Below are 18184 nucleotides of genomic sequence, written 5' to 3'. Positions count from 1 at the left end.
ATTTGTGTTTAGGTAGACTTCACGAAAAATAAATGAATAAAAGCGGTAGAAAATTTAACAATAGATGACGTTGCTAATGATGATAATTGCAAGCGAAAATTTGATATTTATTACTAAGCAGTTGAAAAGGCATGAATCTATATTAATTAACAGCGTCTTTCAAATTTTATTTGTTCAAGAATTTAATTAGTGTGATAAAAATGTGCTGTTAAAAATGTAGTAACAAATTGCATCAGAATCTGTTACTATGTTATTCAGTATAATTATTTTACAGTCCGATATTATAATGACACTACAAAATACATACCTAATTATAAACGTCTGCCAACGTTTTTCCTTTTGTTTTAAAGTTCAAATGTCCAAATCAGCAATTTGATTGTTTTCGTCGGTGTAATCGTACGACGGTTTTTTTTGCAATGTTGGTATCTCTGCGTACATAACCTGTAATTTGACAGCAAAAACCAAGGTTTCAAGCTTCAAATTACGGGCTCATTAAACGCAGATGTGTTTATTGTCTTTGCTGACGTAGATATTATTATTATTATTTTGTTCATTCAGTAATGTGTGGTCTTGACAGTGTATGTAGTATATTATATTTGCTATTGCAGCTTGTTCCATTAATCTACGTTTTAACTCTGCAGGAGACCCATGCGATACTAACATTTCGCGGTTCTTTAAGCATAAGTAATGTTATGTTATAACTTGAACGAATTTGTAGGAGGTTGGTGCACTGTACTTATTACACTGTCCTGAAGATTCTCTACCACTATCGACTACAGGCAACCGGCTAGTTATCGACAAATTTGTATGACAATCAAATCAGCGCCTCTAGCGGGCTCCATAGGAACTATTTTGGCAATACATTTCAAATGACAAATTCTCGATACTCGACAGTAGCGGCTGAAGAGAATTGCGCTACTGGATAGTTGATTTAGGATTATGATGAGTCAGTTTTTAGTCTAAACAATCATATTTGTCAAGATTTCGCATAAGTACATCATCATCTTATTATGTCCTCTTTCACACAAGTACTCTAAAAATCATACGATAGATTCATCGTCACCTCAAAATGTAATATTTTTTATCACAATTTGTATTTTTGTCCTCAAGAAAGCGGGTCGGTAGATCCCGTTTTGTTTTAATAACACGTCTTTAAGCATAGAATAGCAGTAAAATCGTTTTAGCAATGATAATGTAATATTTGGTTTGCAAACGTTGTTTTTGTGTCCTGACGTCTTATCCTCTCCAGAACCGTTCATAAGAATGAATAATAAATATATATGTGCTGAAGACTAAATGGGACGAACTATTTGTGACTTTCTTTCGAAAATAAATATTACTAATGTCTATTTTCGTGAGGAATAGCTCTACGAGCACTTTGGTATATTTGTCGACGCTCAGAAATGGTTTTTTTCTTTTTCTAAAGGCAATGTCAACACGTTCTGAATCTAAATTTGATCTATTCCAATTATATTTTTTTGTTTCTGTTCTTTTATTTAAAAGTGGTTGTTTCTAGAAATAAAATATGAAAAAATATCTGCGCAATGGACAAAACAGGTTCCAAAAATATTATTTTTTATAGCAATACCTAAAGGTTTGAAAAGCATACATTACGCTGATTGTTGTTATTTTTATAAAGTTAGCAGCGAAATAATGGCTTCACAAAATTATCTGAAATCTTATATCAAATAGTCGTAATCATAAAGTCATCACGTAAAATTGCCGTGAAAATATCCAGGACTTTCCAAAATGTACCGAATTCTAGATTAAATAGGACATGCGAATTAAAGATGTTGATTCACAAATAAACACGAGATGAAAGTGAACACATTCGTTACTTGTCACTTTGACGAAGTAGCTCGAGATTTATTAACTGTATCGTGACTGGAACATTAAGTTAATAGATGATTATGTTCTGTTGATAATTATATAGTATTAGTTTGACAAGTTCACGCGATCTCTTCAATTTGCCAGCCAGTCAAACACTCTAAGATGCTTTAACGGTTTTATGAATAATCAACCTCAGAATGCTCTAGTTTTATTGAAATATATAATAGTATTATTTCGTTTCAAGTGCCGTCTATATTATGTTAAACACTCGAAAATATTGTCAATAGTTCGTCATCGAACTACAGTTCTATATTTTTTATTCATAAATGTGAATGACATTCTCATTTTGGCAACACATTCGACTTTTAAAATGTCACAACGACATTTTAAGAAAGTAATTATCTGACGCTTTTTAAAAACTTTTAAGGTAACATTAATACGAAAATTGTGTAATAAATAACTTTAATGCTCATTTTACACCTCTCGTGTGCTTTCAGTCTGTTGTCATTAGGAGCATGCGTTACGTGAAAATTATGGCGCCGATGTCTATTTCAGTCATTGATGTTACTCTTCTCAATAAAACCAGTTTTCTTTTTAAAAGTATTGCGTATTTTATAGGCAATACGAGAGCTTTTTTTGTACGTAGTCTGCCTGTTCAAAACGTTCGGAAACAGACAATATAATGTACCTATTTACATATTATTATCCGCCAGGTGCACTGCGCAGAAAAGAGTTCCGAGCGCCAACTGTCATGATGATTGTTGCTCTCGACGAAAAAAAAACTTGAAATGTTTTTTTCTGAATTTAAAAGAATTGTTATTTCGAAGCACTGTTCTGTATTCGAACGTTCAAACTAGCTTGAACATAATAGTCAATTTAAAAAAATCTGTTCGGCTATCTACTTTTATCTGCAAAAATAAAAAAGATAAATCTCAGATTTTTAATCTTCATTTTTCATTATGCTAAAGTTTATGTTATAATTTTTTAGTAGGGCGCGATAATAATAATTTTATCGAGGTCAATGTCTTAGCTCTATATTGATAGAGCAGAGCTATTAATAACTGTTCTAAGTATAGAAATTACTGGAACGACCTTTAATAGATTTATTGATTACGAATAATTAAGTAGGTGACGTACACAATGACGTTTGAAAAACAATGCAGTTTTGGCAAAGTAGAAAATAACTTAAAAATAAAGGAAAATAAGCTGTTTGTAATTGAAATCGGACATAAAACATATTTTTTTGTAGAAAGTGATTAACAAGAACATAGTCATTGTCAATAACAACATAATTAACGATTATTATGAAGTGCACAAAATGGCCTAATAAGTTAATAACATCATAATTACACCTAGATATTTATACATTTCATTCATACTCAACTATTAGCGTTAATCACTTTAATCTACCCTTGGCTTGATAGTCTAATAACTAGGGAAGTAGGTTAGGACAGACACAGTGTGATCGACGATCACTCATCAGTAACACACGTGGTGCTGCAGACTTCGTAGTAATTACCTACAAATTTAAAATTTCGTACTCGCATGCTTGGATCCTGGCCAGTAAGAATACTGTCGCTCTCACCTTGGCGGGAACCGCAAATAAAATGTGACTTTTTACTCAAATGTACAGAACTCTTCAAACTGCATACATCGTGAATTGTTTGCAATCAACATTTTGTTTGTAGAAATCTGCATAACGTTCGCGACAGTCGACGTCAATCAGTGTATAAACATTATTTTAATTACTTCTGTGATTTGTGATAGTTTCGCGTGAACGAAACGTCACGCTATTGTGAAGTGCCTAGAATTGTGGAAAAAGTGAATCAACGATTGCAAATACAGAAGAGTGAAGGTATGCTTACTAATACAGTTTTACTTGAAATTGTGTAAATAAGGTGCCACCTTCGCAGAGGTGAATTCGACTCGATTTATTTACTTACGTACTTACAGTGAAAATATGTTTTAACAAAATGCACACATTTAACACAAGATAAATGTACAATCAGACTGATAATGATTAATCTTTGTTAGTTCAGCGTGCATATTACACACGTTATAATGTAGTTTTCAGTGTGCATTGGTTCAGTGAGTACTCTTAGCCACGCTTCGTGTAAAATGTGAGAATATAAACTTTATTCTTAGTAATTTTAAAGTGAATTTTACAACAGTAGTGTTTACTTTAGCTAGTAAATTGTGTCAGTTTATCGTTGTTATTTTAAAACGCGTTAAAGCGTTCATGACCCGGCCACGAACTAAGCGTACTGACAAGTCTTACGTAATTATTATTTATGAAGTGCTCACGCCATTTTAAGCATGTACCGTTTAAATATTTAATTTAAAATTTTACTTGTTAAATAATAAGATTAATGGAATCAAGTGAATGTGGAAAATAAAACAGTTATTGCCTCACTGTAGGTAGTGATCTAGATTTTTATTGCGTTTGCTTCGGAAGTATAAATTACGACCACCTGTTTTTATTTTTGAATATAAATGCGAATTTTTGAAAGCCAGTGATATCTTTAAGCTACAATAGGTAATAATATCGTCTCAAACAAGTTCGGGTTGAAATATTTTTGATATGTGAGGTAATTCGGAGACTGCGTGGGTTCTTTTGCATTGACACATTCCGAAGAAGTTTGTGAGGGTCGAATTCGGTGAATGAAAGATTTAGCGATTCACTATAATCGTTAGAAATTAGTCCATCCTTATGATAGGATCCTGAAAACATTCGGGAAACAAGTTATAATTTCAGCCATATAAAATTTATAGTAATAAAACTTCTCAAAATAGTTCCATAAGATTCCATTTTCTTTTGAAATCGTAAATTAAATCCAATCAAATTAGAAAAAGATCAAAGAATATAACTAGGCATATAATTAAAAATAGTCACTTGCTTTTAAATTGTCAGCCCTTAGGGCAGATATAATCTAAGATATGTTCTATAAAGCGTTGTTATTGACATCGTTGGTCGATCAGCCTAGGTCCTACAAGTTTACGACTGCAAACGCGGACGCATAAAACGTCTGGTATTAACTCTGGAAAACATGCGGATTGCCTGTTTTATTACTTCAAAGAAATCCTCGAGATTATTGCACTTGCCCATATGTGTATCCTGATGGATCTTAAATGGCGCACCTAAATTATTTGGATTATAACTTTCAGCATCTGTTTTTGTACAAAAGTGTCGAACAAGTCTGTTGCTTTTTCTGTACCTTCATCTTCTTTTCAAATGTCAAATAACAGCAACAATTTGTCTAATTGTCTAAGCCTCTAGTTATTTTTCATTTCATAATCAAAATCTTCTTATTTATACAAAAATTAAAACTACAGACAAAAATTGGAGAGAGACTACTGGGTTTAAACACAAAATACTCTCGGCTGGGAGTTTTTAACTTGCCCTTACTTTCAAGTTTCAACCAAGTTTCTAGATAGCCACTGAATTGTGGCTGACCTCTATGAGGAAGTCGAGTAATGCATTAAGGGAACAAGAGCCTTTCCGATTGTTCATAGAATCAAAACTATACTAGGCAGATAAAATAGATATCTATCTGGTATGACCTAAGTTCTAATTGATTTGTCACCTAACACGACGCGTATAACCATTAGTTCAAGTGCAAAATAATAATTGTTTTCACACAGTTGAATACTCCATTTCTTTGCGTTTCACAGAAAACATCAAACAGTATTGTTTCAAAGGTGAAATATTTACAAACTGCATGATCAATGAACAAGTCAATATGGTACTGAAAAATGTTCATACATACCCTATTGTGATACACGCTTGTGTTGCGAAAACATTGACGGCCTACTTGCCAACTGACTGGAATATTGAATATTGACTATCGTAAAGCAATTGACCTAATCGACTAACTACGTGGTACAAGGATTATACTACTAACAAAATTCGGATTGAGGAACGTTGTTTGGAGCTTCATATTCTTCTTTTTTGTAGCTTCATATGATGCGTTTATCATGCATCATTTAGTTCTAATAATTACTCATTTGTTAAGCGATCAGATTTTCGAGAATGAGATGTTATTAGATTCAGATAAACCTCCAAATATAAATCGTAGCGCAATCGATTAGAATCGCTGCACTGTCGAAAATGAACTAGAGATTTGTCTGCCAACAACAAGTGCACATTTTGCCTGTTTATGAACTGATTAGTCTAGATTTATTCATTATATTCGTATCGGACTAGCAATAGAAAGAAGTTGAATGATCTGTGTAACATGTTTCGATAGCGGACGCAAATCACGATAATCTTAAATCTATTTCCTCTAACGTAGCTCAATGGTGGTGAATTGGCGCGCAGTATCGTTATTACACACTTATCTCACAATTTATTGGCTGTCGGCCCACGCCCAGTTAATGGATTGAGATGTAACGTAAATATTTCAGGTTCAAGTGCATAGAAACCAAATATTTATAGGCTAAGGTGAGATGAAATTAAACGTTGTTTGTTATTACAGCGGAAGCCTGTATCCGTAATAGATGCTGTATAATTTTACGTACGGTAACTGGTATTTGAGGAGAGCGATTTTGTAGTACTCGCTACTTAATTGTAGAGATGCTGCGCTGATCATTTACATAGGAAAATTATAGACTAACTTTTAACTGACTTGAATTGCACAATGTTAACGATGTGATTCATAAATGTATTAAATTCGTAATCTAGCTACAGATAAGTACTACCGGGATCAGATTTGGGTGATTTGTCAAATTTTCAATGTCTTAGTAATAAACTTATCTTGTGTCTCATATCTGTCCGAAGTTTAATAATTCAGAAAAAAAAATTGATTAGATTACAATATTTTTGCTCGTAACACTTTATTCTTGAAAATATACTCAATTACCTTTGTAATTAAATTATCCAGTAAATATGCATAATAATTTTAAACAACCCAATATTACTGTAACAATCGCAGCGTATTGATAGGAATGAAGCATAATTCCGTGCCATCAAACAAAATAACGCCGATACGATCGAGAGATATTGTCCGATATTCATAAAACAGCCCACTTCCTACTATTACGAATGAGCTCAATATTTTTGTAAATTGCTATTACTCAATACAGTAACGCTAAACATAATATTTGGGTCAAATCGTCAGAAGCAGTGCGGTGTAAACTGTGAAATAAAAAGCTTGTAAAACGCGGAATTGATTTTTAGTCGGTTATTCGGTCGGCTTTGTTATTCAACAGTTCATTTGTTTCACACATCTTTCTTGTTAATGGATTGTTTTAACTATGCGTTCTAATTAATATGAATCTTTCTTATCAAGTTGTCTAAAATGTACATTATCCTGTTTTTCAAAAGACTTTAATTAGGATACACAAAAAACTTGTCCGAAACTGAGTTGAAACGTATAAAATACTCTGGCTGCAAAATACACAAAACTGTGACCACTTTAATCGTATTTTCGCAATCTGACGATAAACCGATTTGCATAGCAACAATATAAACAATAAATCCCTTATTTCGCGTTAGCATACGTGGTGCAAAGTCAATGTAAAGTGTGTATTGTGTAGTCAGATCCAGTTTCCCATGTTTGCAGTCGAGTGGGCTCGGTGTCGGATTCAGGCTTCGATTAGTGCTGAGTCTCACGCTCTGTACGAATCACTTGTTGCCAAGGCTAGTCTACTTGTGAATGTTTTGACAGTGAACCGCTAATGTTGATGTAGGAATAAAACGGATTACCTTAATTTAGCTGTGAATATTTCGTTTATTTGAATATCTAAGTGTTTTATTTGAGACTTTTTTAAGCTGTTTTCATTGTTGTTTTTAAAGTCGTTCATGAAGTAAGATTATGATAGTCTAGATAGCGTTACTTACCTGTAAACCCTGTTTAATACAATTTTAAATGAAATAGTATGGTTTATCTTTTAGTGAAAATTACTATTCGGATAATGTAGAGAGTAATTTACCACCTGCCTATAAAATAACCCGTGTAAAAAGGTATTCAGTACGGTAGTATTTCTCCTCACACTGTAAGATATATCTTAAATTTCGGTTAGTATTTAATCCGTTTAGCATATCCGCGAGGTGTTCCCATGGTCCGTGACAAATTGGCAAATTGTATATAGTAGTTGGTGGTACAAATTGATAAATTGCTCATAACCTCGGCCTTGTGGCAAGCACCGCTACTCCTGACCTTGAACCGTTAGTTTTGAACTCAGATTACAACCGGGATCGCTTCCACGTGGTTTTGGGGGGACGATTGATGATAAAATCAGTAAAAAATTGCAGCCGCATATTTGTACATTGATAATATTCGCCACGTTTATTTGCTAACATCCTCGTATTTACACTTAAAGATAGTAAGTTATACAAACGTGAGGTGTTATCTATATATGCGCCATTTTATTTTGTGTGTTTGAATATAGCAAAAAGCCTCACAGGGGGCCAAAAGTCACAAGAAACATAGGCAAGGAGCACGGGTATTAACATCGCAGATAATTGAACGGATATTTGTGAAAAGATAGCGAACTTATTAGAAAAAGTAAATAAACGGCATATATTAGATTGATGTATGTTACAAAAGTTCCTATGTGTTCCTGTCTCGGTTGCAATAACTTCCACTTTACCAGTCGACGAGACGTGGGAATGGTATGGGACTAGTGCTCCTAACTAATGGTCAAAAGCTTCATGATTTATGACAGTTGCGACCTACCATCAGTTATCACTCACCGTTTCTGGTTATCTCTGAAGGATCGGGCACAAGCGACTTTCTTTTCATACAACTATGTTACTGTTAAATGTTATTCCTAAAAGCTTTTTGTACAAGCAACTGTTAAAATAAAGACCTAATTAGGGGTAGATTTCGTTATAATTTCCATAATACGAGTTTATTGACTCTAGAATTTTATAAACCGTAAATTTTGACGTCAATCTTAAAGAATTTTACGCTGCATAATTATGTATTTTATTTATAGCGTGTCGAAAATCTGCAATTAATATCAAGTTCAACGACTTTTGTTCTTATATTTTTATACTATTTAAGTAAAATAGTATAACGGTTATCCAAAAAATCTAAGAATTCCTTCGAACAAAAGGTTTGCATTATCGTAAGTAAAGTACTGCTAACTAATAGACTTTAAAGTTAATAGTCATTAATTTCAAAGTGCGTACTTATGTTCTGTTCTATTCAAAACTTAAACGCTCTAACGGTTTTCGAAGGGCACGTCTTAATATTTTATGTAAATATTGTTTGTTTGTGGCTTAAGTGGAAATATGTAGTCATGGCGTAGAGTTCAATAGTGGGAGTAAAGTGAATAATATTTGCAACTGATTCCCAATAATTTTTACTATATTACTACTTTAAAAATATTACATGTATTAGTACAGTTTTAGTAAGACATTTGTATCAGTTTCAGTTTCGGACTATGTGCAAAACGTATCGAACTGAATATCGCACTGGATCACACTTATTAAGTAGGACAGAACGTACAAATAGATACAAGTACATATTGCTTACATTACTGTCACAAGGTTGACTGACTGCATATGTATGAAATTGCACATAAACGCATGTAAAGAGGACGTTACATAAATCAAGACATTATGTTTACTCTATAAAAACAGTAAACAATGTTTCAGGACCAATGATGTTGATATTTATGTGGCCTTTCCACATAAAGCAATTGCTTTATAAGGCGTACCTTCCGATGCGATGATTAATGATTCGGTTGTCAGTCCATCAGTGCCAGATTTGGTAGTGATACGATATCGGTGACTTTATTAGTGTCCAGTGTTCGGTTACATACATCAACGTGTCGTGTATTACGTCATGTGCATTCAGATACGCCTCATCGGAATATCTTGTGAATATTTCTGTATAAATTGCTCATGTTATGCCTTTTGTATGGTTCGAACGTCATAGCTTTGTATTCATTGGCGTCTTTTTATGTAACTGTAGGTTCTTAAAAGTACTGTTAGGATTCTATGAGGAAAAGTAGATGTGTTAAGGTTGTTTGGAAGGTAAGGAGTGATAGACTTGCCCCTATTGTATTTACTTATATCGCGCGTCAAGCATTCTTGTGTCGAGAGCTTCCTTATAAATAGATTACAATATTTCTAAATATTTCTACTACTAGCTTAAGTGTAATTTGCCGGTTTCTTGTTATTTAAATAAATAAACAGTTAGATAAAATCGTTATCTCACTCAAAACCTTGAGTATTGCAAAATTATATCATTTAATATTTTATCGATACTGAAGAACATATCTATACTTAATATTATAAAGCTTAAGAGTTTGTTTGTTTGTTTGTTTGTTTGAACGCGCTAATCTCAGGAACTACTGGTCCGATTTGAAAAATTATTTCACTGTTAGATAGCCCATTTATCGAGAAAGGCTATAGGCTATATATCATCACGCTACGACCAAAAGGAGCAGAGTACCAGTAATTAATGTTACAAAAACGGGGAAAAATTTCACCCATTCTCTCTTATTGGACGCAAGCGAAGTTGCGCGGGTCAGCTAGTCTCATATAAAAGTTTAACCAGTCTAGTGTGTCAGTGGAAGTTATTTCATCATTTGCTCTCGTTACCACACTTCAAGTGCATACAGATCTTATCTGTTGCACTAATTCATTATTCTTAGTGTCAAGGAGATTTACTTACGATTTACGACTGAACTATCATTGAAAACTGTCGTTATATTGTTGCATGTGTAAAATAATATTACTTTTTATTTCAAAATAAATATATTTGTTCCGATTTCTGGACTAATTATTATTAAATAATGGTGGAAGAAATTACTGTAAAAACCTAAAATAGCATGATGACAACGATTTCAAATTGAAAAATTAACTCACCTTTACCAAGCGACAGCTATGTGTATAAAAATAAGTTACACAAATATTTTTTTACGAAAAAATGCATGTAAAATACAGATATATTTAAAACGCGCCACCTTAAAAAGAATCGAAGGTTTATTAAAACAAACATTAAGTAAATGCTTACATAAATCTCAGATTCGCACTTGCCAAGGAGATAACAATAAAAATTAATTTACTCCTGTATACTGACTACCCTTTATAGCAGTCGGAAGAGTTAAAAGGTCGTTTCTCACTTATCGTATGTGTGGCCAGCTGCGGGCTCTTGCATAAAACATAAAGGTTAACTTTGAGATGAAATTGTGAGCCACGAAAGGGAATACTGAAAGTCGTTCTTTAAAACCAATTTGTACTTGCTTTTCTTGGTCGATATTGTTTGTAGAACAATTTGAAAGATTACTCATCTTGATTTCGGACTAAATACTAACTACGTACGATTGACCTGACCTAGAGACAAAAATTTACAACAAAATAATAATATACTATCTGAAAAAAAATTGGGTAAATATTTTTCAAACACTATTAGCCACGATTAAGTTTTGCTCACGACCTATCTTTGCTTTTAAATATTTTTACAATATTATAGACCTGAAAAGTCACCTTACATACAAAACACATGACATTTCACTCAACAATAACAACTGCAAACCAATAAGGTACTACTATACATATACATACATATAGTTAGCAGTCATGCATCGCACTCACGATCGTATTGTGTTCTGTAAATCACTTTCCGATATCACACCACATGTAATTCATTGCATTCAGTGCAATATGACATTTTAGAACCACGGTCGACTGGTGCACTCGTTGGGCGAGCCTTGACGTACTGACTCATAATCTTTCGTCATTATTATACAACCCTTTCATTATTTTTCAGATTTATTTATTTAAAGATCACTTGTGTACTGTAATAAGTTGAGTCACACCTGTGATGTGTTGCCCTTTTGTGACGAGTAATAATATGGATCTGATATTGATGAAAGTTTTTATTTGTTTGTTTGTTCAGGTTGACGAAATTGCGTACTTGACTAAAGATGGTAGTGTAGTAAACAAAGTAATTGTTCATAACCTTTATTGATGGAGATAGATTTCCATGCTACAAAAATAAAAATCATGTGTACCAAAATGTTTCTTCATAGTTTCTTTATTTTATAAAATGGCAATCAAGTATAAAAATAGACTAGGAATATCGTCTAAAGTTGCATAACAAATGTTTAAAAATAACTAATAATATGCATAGATCAAACATTGATACATACCAACTGACAATAATTCCAGTAATTCGATACATATTAAATTATTATCTATAGTGGTTTAGCATTTTGTTTCTGAATGTTATTTTCCCACCATAATTTAATACTGTGACCGAAATAATTACTTTAAGACAATGTCACCTTTGACAGTTAAAAAGCGAGATTAATTAAAATTTTACACTCAGTCGTAATATATAATGAGTAAAAAAGTATACGATTTTTTTTTCTGAAAATTCTGTAATTTATTGGCAAATGTCATTTAAAAAATGGGTTAAAGTAATATAAGGTTAACCTTGTGAAGCGTAAGTTAATTTCCTGTGTTAAGTAATGATTATTTACATAAGTATTGTCAGTTCTTTAAATGTTTTTCAAGGATTCATTAATATTGGCGAAATAAACATTGCCGTATTGTTTATAATACGATGACATAAATTACTTTACAAACTCTTCTTATAGCATACATACACGAAGCGTTTGTTTGTAAGCATTAATCTCATAAACCACTAATTCTTCTCTGGAGGGATAGTACTTGAAGCAAATAGAAAGATAAAAACCCTGCGAGGTTTTGTTCTATTACAGTCTCTTTACAAATAATGACTAAATAGGGTATGATCTAATAAGCTATTTACTTCTTAATCAGGTTTTCTTAGATCTATTTATACATAACAAGTATGTAAATAAGATGTCATTATGTAAACATTTCTTGTAAAATAATGATTCAGCAATCTAGGTGTCGTGATCTATGACTGATTTAGGTACAAATACGATTATTCATCGGGTATCGATAAGTTCAAATCCGTCGTTATCTATAATTATATAAATTTTAGTGGTCATTCTGTTTGAAATGAATAACCCTTAGAGCTAAAAAACATGTTCCTAAGCTGTATTTTCTGACAAATAATTAATAATATTATTAATTATTATTAATCAATAATTAATAATTTAGAGCCACGTAAAGGCTAATCAGAGCGGGAAGCAACTAATTCTGAAAATCATGTCGAACGATGTCGCGAGATCATCCCACGCGAAATAAGCAATAAGCTTAAAGTAGAACAATAAAAGGAAAAACGTTTGACTATTAATCTTGCTGCAAACAACCTACACAATTTGCAAAGATGCATTAACAAAAAGGCTAAAAATATAATATTGTAATGTAACGGGTCATAAACGTGATTGAAAATTAAAGTTAGAATACCTTATTTGTTCACCTGACGTTTCGATCGTGTGTTCATCGACCGTGGTCTCGGGCTGACTTTTCTCTTCAATCGCGTTTAAGATCCGTTACATTATTATATTATGTGTACAAGTCGCGAGAGTTTAAAAAAGGCTAAAAATATTCTCTATTACGCAATGTTATTCCCCCCCGTGGGTATACAATACGCCCCCGCCAACGTTCAGTCGTTAGGCACATTCGCACAAATGGTTAACAGTTCTCTTCCTGGCTGGATAACATTGAACCACTTCGGACTCCGGCCAAGTGCACCGGGGATATTATGATACAGAAATAGAACAAATTTCATATTACGTGTGCGTTATGTCGCACGGTTGTTGGCAAAATTTACATTAAAGGATACCTTTAATAGGTTTATTAATAACTTTTCTAGTAAAAATTCACGAATTCCGTAAACGAATAATAAAGATAATTCACAAATCTTAAACATGGCACAATGACAACCTTTGTTAAAATAAAAATACCGCAAATATTATGTGAATGCAACACAAATAAGTCACATGACATTGTGCGTGTTGTTCCAAAGATCACATAAGGTCGAGGCTTCATCTCGCGTTCATTCTAGTAAACAATACAGTTAAACAGACGTAACACATTCAGCACAATCATTTTCACTACCTGACCGTTGAGATTGTAGGGAACTGTGATTTAATGGTGACACTAACACTGAAATAGCCGATTTACAGTTTGAAAGACGCATAAAGTGTCGACCAGACGTTCGTTGTGAATGAAAGGAAGCCCGTAGATTCAAATTGCCGGTTAACTGCAGTTGCAATAATTGGAGAGGTGGAGACTGTAATAGACCGCGGGGGACCGTTTGGTCGTATGTTATTCTGGCCTATATTTAGACGACAGTTCGCAACCAGGGATGTTATGATTTATATAATAGCCCAAGATGACCGACTGCTCCTCCAGCCCACGCACGTGAACCATTCGCAGTATGTTTCACCTTGTTTAACAGTCGTGTCTGTATTGGTTTAATAAATGTTTATAAAACATGTGTAGGCTTCAGTGCATTGCGGCTGAAATTTGAAACGGTGCGGTCGCTAATAGATTAACACTAAAACAAGTGGACGTTTTTTACCACACGTCATCATATCGACATTATCAGGGCTCATTAAACTAATTGGAACTCGTTGATTCATTCTAGATTTTTCTATTATTCCAGGTGCTGAATTAAAGTCAAGATGACGTGGTTTCGAGCGTCTGCGTGTTTCCTGGCGGTGTCGTTATTGGTAGCGCCCTCCCTGGCGTCCATCTGTCCTGATGGATGCATCTGCAGTACCACACGAGACGGGCTCCACCGCGCCACCTGCAGCAGTCTCACTGAGTTGTACAAGTTCACCCTCCGCCAGAAACATCACAATATCAATATCCTCGATCTTTCGCACAACAACATTACAAAACTGAATCACGAGCTCGACCGGCTTACCGAAGTTGTCACGCTGGATCTCTCCACCAATGGCATCCAGACTATCAACAAATTCTTGCACAACGCGAAGAAATTAGTGCACCTTAATCTCGCTAACAACAGGATACAGAAACTTTCTTTTGCGCATTTACCTTCAAGCGTTAGTTCGTTAGATTTAACGAACAATTTATTGAGAGATGTGCCTTCAGATCACGGACTTTTCGTCGGTTTGGAGCATTTAGAAATGGAAGGAAATCCTCTCGATTGTTCCTGTGAGAACTTATTGGCACGAGATCGTTTGCTCATTGCAAACGTGTACATAGATAATGTCAAATGTGCTTCACCTGAAAAATTCAAAGGGAGGTCCTGGTTAGAATTAAAAATAAAAGACATTTGCAAAGCCCCGAAAATAGATAATTTAATGGATATGATGATGGGTGATCAGCCAATTGATGCAGTTCAAGTCGGTAAAGAAACCACTGCTTTGAAGTCTTTGCCACTGGTAGCTAAAAGTGATTTAGAAGATGGCAACGTTATACAAGGTGGTGCTACCGTGGAAGAGAACGATGATCATTTGCAATTTCTCAAAGTCGGACGTGCTACTTCACCTTCACCTTTCGATCTTGAGGGTTCAGGTAGTGGTGATGATGCGGAACACACTACAATGATTATATTCGCTGAACCAAAAATGGAACGAAAACTAAATTCAGAACTTTTAGCATCTGAAGATATGATTCCCGCGGACAATAACGAACAGACCACCGAAGATCCACTCGAAGGATCCGGGGAAGGGTCTGGCTTTTTCCCTCTGATTGATTTTGACGGCGACTCGCAAACTGAAAAGACGACCACTGCCGTCTACGAAGAATTAAACCCGGGGCCGGTTAAAAAACTCATAGATGACAATAACGATTCCAGTACCGACTCAAGTACCGAGTTTCCTATGCCAGAACTACCTAGAATATTCCAAGGCGGTTCTAACTGGAATGATGAAGTAGTTCCTGAAGTATCATCAGAGAAACCAGCAACGTCACCAACACCTCGTGATACGACAGTGTCCGAACAAATTCGAGTAACACAAGCGTCTGAAGTTCACGGCCAAATGAATACTGAAAGTGAAAACCAAGCGCCACACAAGACAGGCACATATGTTTGCATTGCTATTATTGTAATACTATTAGTTGGATTAATTGGATTTGCTATTATTAAAGGACAAATGCGAAAGCGTAGAGACAGAAGGCTTCTTCGCCAACAAAAGAGGGATGTCGAAAATGCATCAAAAGAAATGGTTGACATGAACAAATCATTACTTGGAAAGCCAGCAGTAGGTTTAGAGGCTCCCGCTGAGAAGAAAGTAAACGGAAAGTATGAATTAGTTCCTACACATGAGACTCCGCAAAAGAAAAGTGAAAATGGAGACGTTGCTAACGGAATTAACCACGGTAACAATAATGGTCTAAGAACAGACAGTCCAAGAGATACCAATCAAAATAAGAGCAGTTCGAGAGACAACAATTTAGTAGACGATAAACCACAACAGCATGAGACCTCTTTCGATTCCGAACCTACATCGCCTGATTCCAGAAAAGACACGAATTCTCTGTCTAGTGAAGATATATTTGTACCTATTAACGATGATGAGAACCCTAAACTGAATGGTACGCGTGACTCAGATGTGTCACAGCCACTAATAAATGGGGACCAAAATACCGATTCGGACTTTTTGTCGCCCTCCCGTGAATACGTTCCAGTGTACTCGCCCGACATGGGAAGAGTCCGTATAAAGATGACGGAGACGCCTAAACCTAAAACACCAGTACTAGTCACCAGAAGTAGGTCGAACGCTGGAGACATCATCATTACTCCTACAGACGTAAACGCGCTCAAGTCAACCACTTGAAATTCGGTCTCAGTCGAAAGGACAATAACACTTCGCGTAAATCAGTGTCAAACAACAAACACTTCACTATTGGCGAAATTCTGTGATTATATTGTGTGCGTAGTTAGGACAAGTCTCGAGTATGAAGGATTGAAATCGATCGGTACGACTGTGCGTAAGTCTAGAACCTTTGCTGCCAAAGTGTGTTTGTAGTCGACAGTGCCTTTATTGTAACTTTGTTAGTGGTATAATATATTTATAAAGAATATATTGCGCAATAAGTAATAAAAAATATTTTTATACGTGTAAAAAGTGTTGCCATGTTCATGATAGTTGTAAAAGTCTTGTTAGTATGCATGATTCAAATCGTAGAGGAGCTACGATCGCCGCGTCGCTCGGGCCGCTCGGGTCGTCGGGTCGATCGCGCAGACCAACTAATGTTGTTGTACAAACAATGTGTTCTGTCTCTGTTCGGTACGTTTATCCTATGTTATGTCATTATGTGTATAGTATAATGGGGTACAATTCTTGAATTGTTTTCAATGGTTGTGTACTTACTCTACCCTGAGAATATTTATCTAAACAGTTATGTATAACAACGTAAGGTCTATCTGGCTATGTTTAGTTATTGTTTTCTCATTTTCTGTGGAGAGATTCATTCTTTCATGGTCTGGCTAAGCATAAGTTCCTTAGTAATTTTATTGAATTTAGATTTTAAGAATGTGATACCATTTATTTTAAGTAATCTGAACTATTTTCCGTGTATGTATATAACTAATTCAAATTCTTTTAGTGTATATTTCGTAGATCTTTTATTTGAATTTATTTTATTTTGTAACTAAGATGCTGCTTTTAAATTAATTACTTTGTATCTTTATGCTTTTACTGACCTAATTTAAATTATGTTATCAATAGTTAAATATATCAACATTTTTATAACAATCAGAAGAATGATGAACAAATCAGAACAATAAATAGTTCAGTAAGCAAATATAAATTTAATGTATTTTATTTTGAACTATTTTACGATATAAATGGTTGAATCAAGTTTTTATTTGTTTGATTGATACTTACCCCTAAAACGCCCTATAAAATACCCTTTTAAGAAGCTGATGTAATATTATTAAACTAAGAAAAGTCTGAAATGGTGACTTTTCTGCTACTGAATACGGAATATCATTGTGGCCAAATACGATTTTAACACTCCAGATGAGGACCACTTGAGTGTGAGGCAAATACTTAACTTTTTATGAGAAATGTGATTAAATTAAAACTGATTCTAAAGAAATTTACTTCATTTCATGCCACTAGTAGCGACATCTATTAGTTTACTTGAACATTAACGACTTATTTTGTTGTGGGTATAATATTTTAGGTCCAGGTATTTTAAGATTTAAGGCTTCTTATTTCAGCAAATACAAATCCAGATACATTATTTTGTATTATTTTTGAAGATTCTTTGAAATCTCCTTACCTACTTGTAATACACCATTCTTAGTGTACCTTTAGTACGTCAGAGGGCGTTATAATCAATTGTCTGACTATATTCAGAAAATGTTATTTTGGTAAAATTATCGCTAAAAAAGGTTTAAAATCCATCACTTTGCCAAAGTTTTTTTAATTCGCTTCAGCAGAAGATGGAATAGACATACATTCATGTTTGTTGTTCCAAGTAGGTAGTTTCAACTGGTTTTCTATGAATACCTTAATCAGATTGGGATACTAGATAGAA

At 34.2% G+C, this 18184-nt stretch overlaps 1 protein-coding gene across 3 annotated transcripts in view; it reads left to right on the top strand.

The window, feature by feature from the left end:
- Positions 1-17502, top strand: part of wdp (Leucine rich repeat protein windpipe) — a 49601-nt gene extending 32099 nt beyond the window's left edge. Inside the window, exons 1-2 of one of the 3 annotated variants that reach the window (XM_076114044.1) lie at positions 3533-3685; positions 14331-17502. In XM_076114044.1, the coding sequence (XP_075970159.1) occupies positions 14350-16473 (2124 nt within the window). In that variant the 5' untranslated portion in view covers positions 3533-3685; positions 14331-14349 and the 3' untranslated portion in view covers positions 16474-17502. Of the gene's footprint in view, positions 1-3532; positions 3686-3865; positions 3951-14330 lie in introns of those variants that run through there. The other 2 variants (XM_076114036.1, XM_076114027.1) reach the window with 2 other exon arrangements.
- Positions 17503-18184: the final 682 nt, after the last annotated feature.

The sequence above is a fragment of the Anticarsia gemmatalis genome, chromosome 1, assembly GCF_050436995.1.
Source record: "Anticarsia gemmatalis isolate Benzon Research Colony breed Stoneville strain chromosome 1, ilAntGemm2 primary, whole genome shotgun sequence".
Taxonomy (NCBI): Eukaryota; Metazoa; Arthropoda; class Insecta; order Lepidoptera; family Erebidae; genus Anticarsia; species Anticarsia gemmatalis.
The sequence above is the reverse complement of the archived record's forward strand: the minus strand, read 5'-3'. Positions and strand labels throughout refer to the sequence as shown.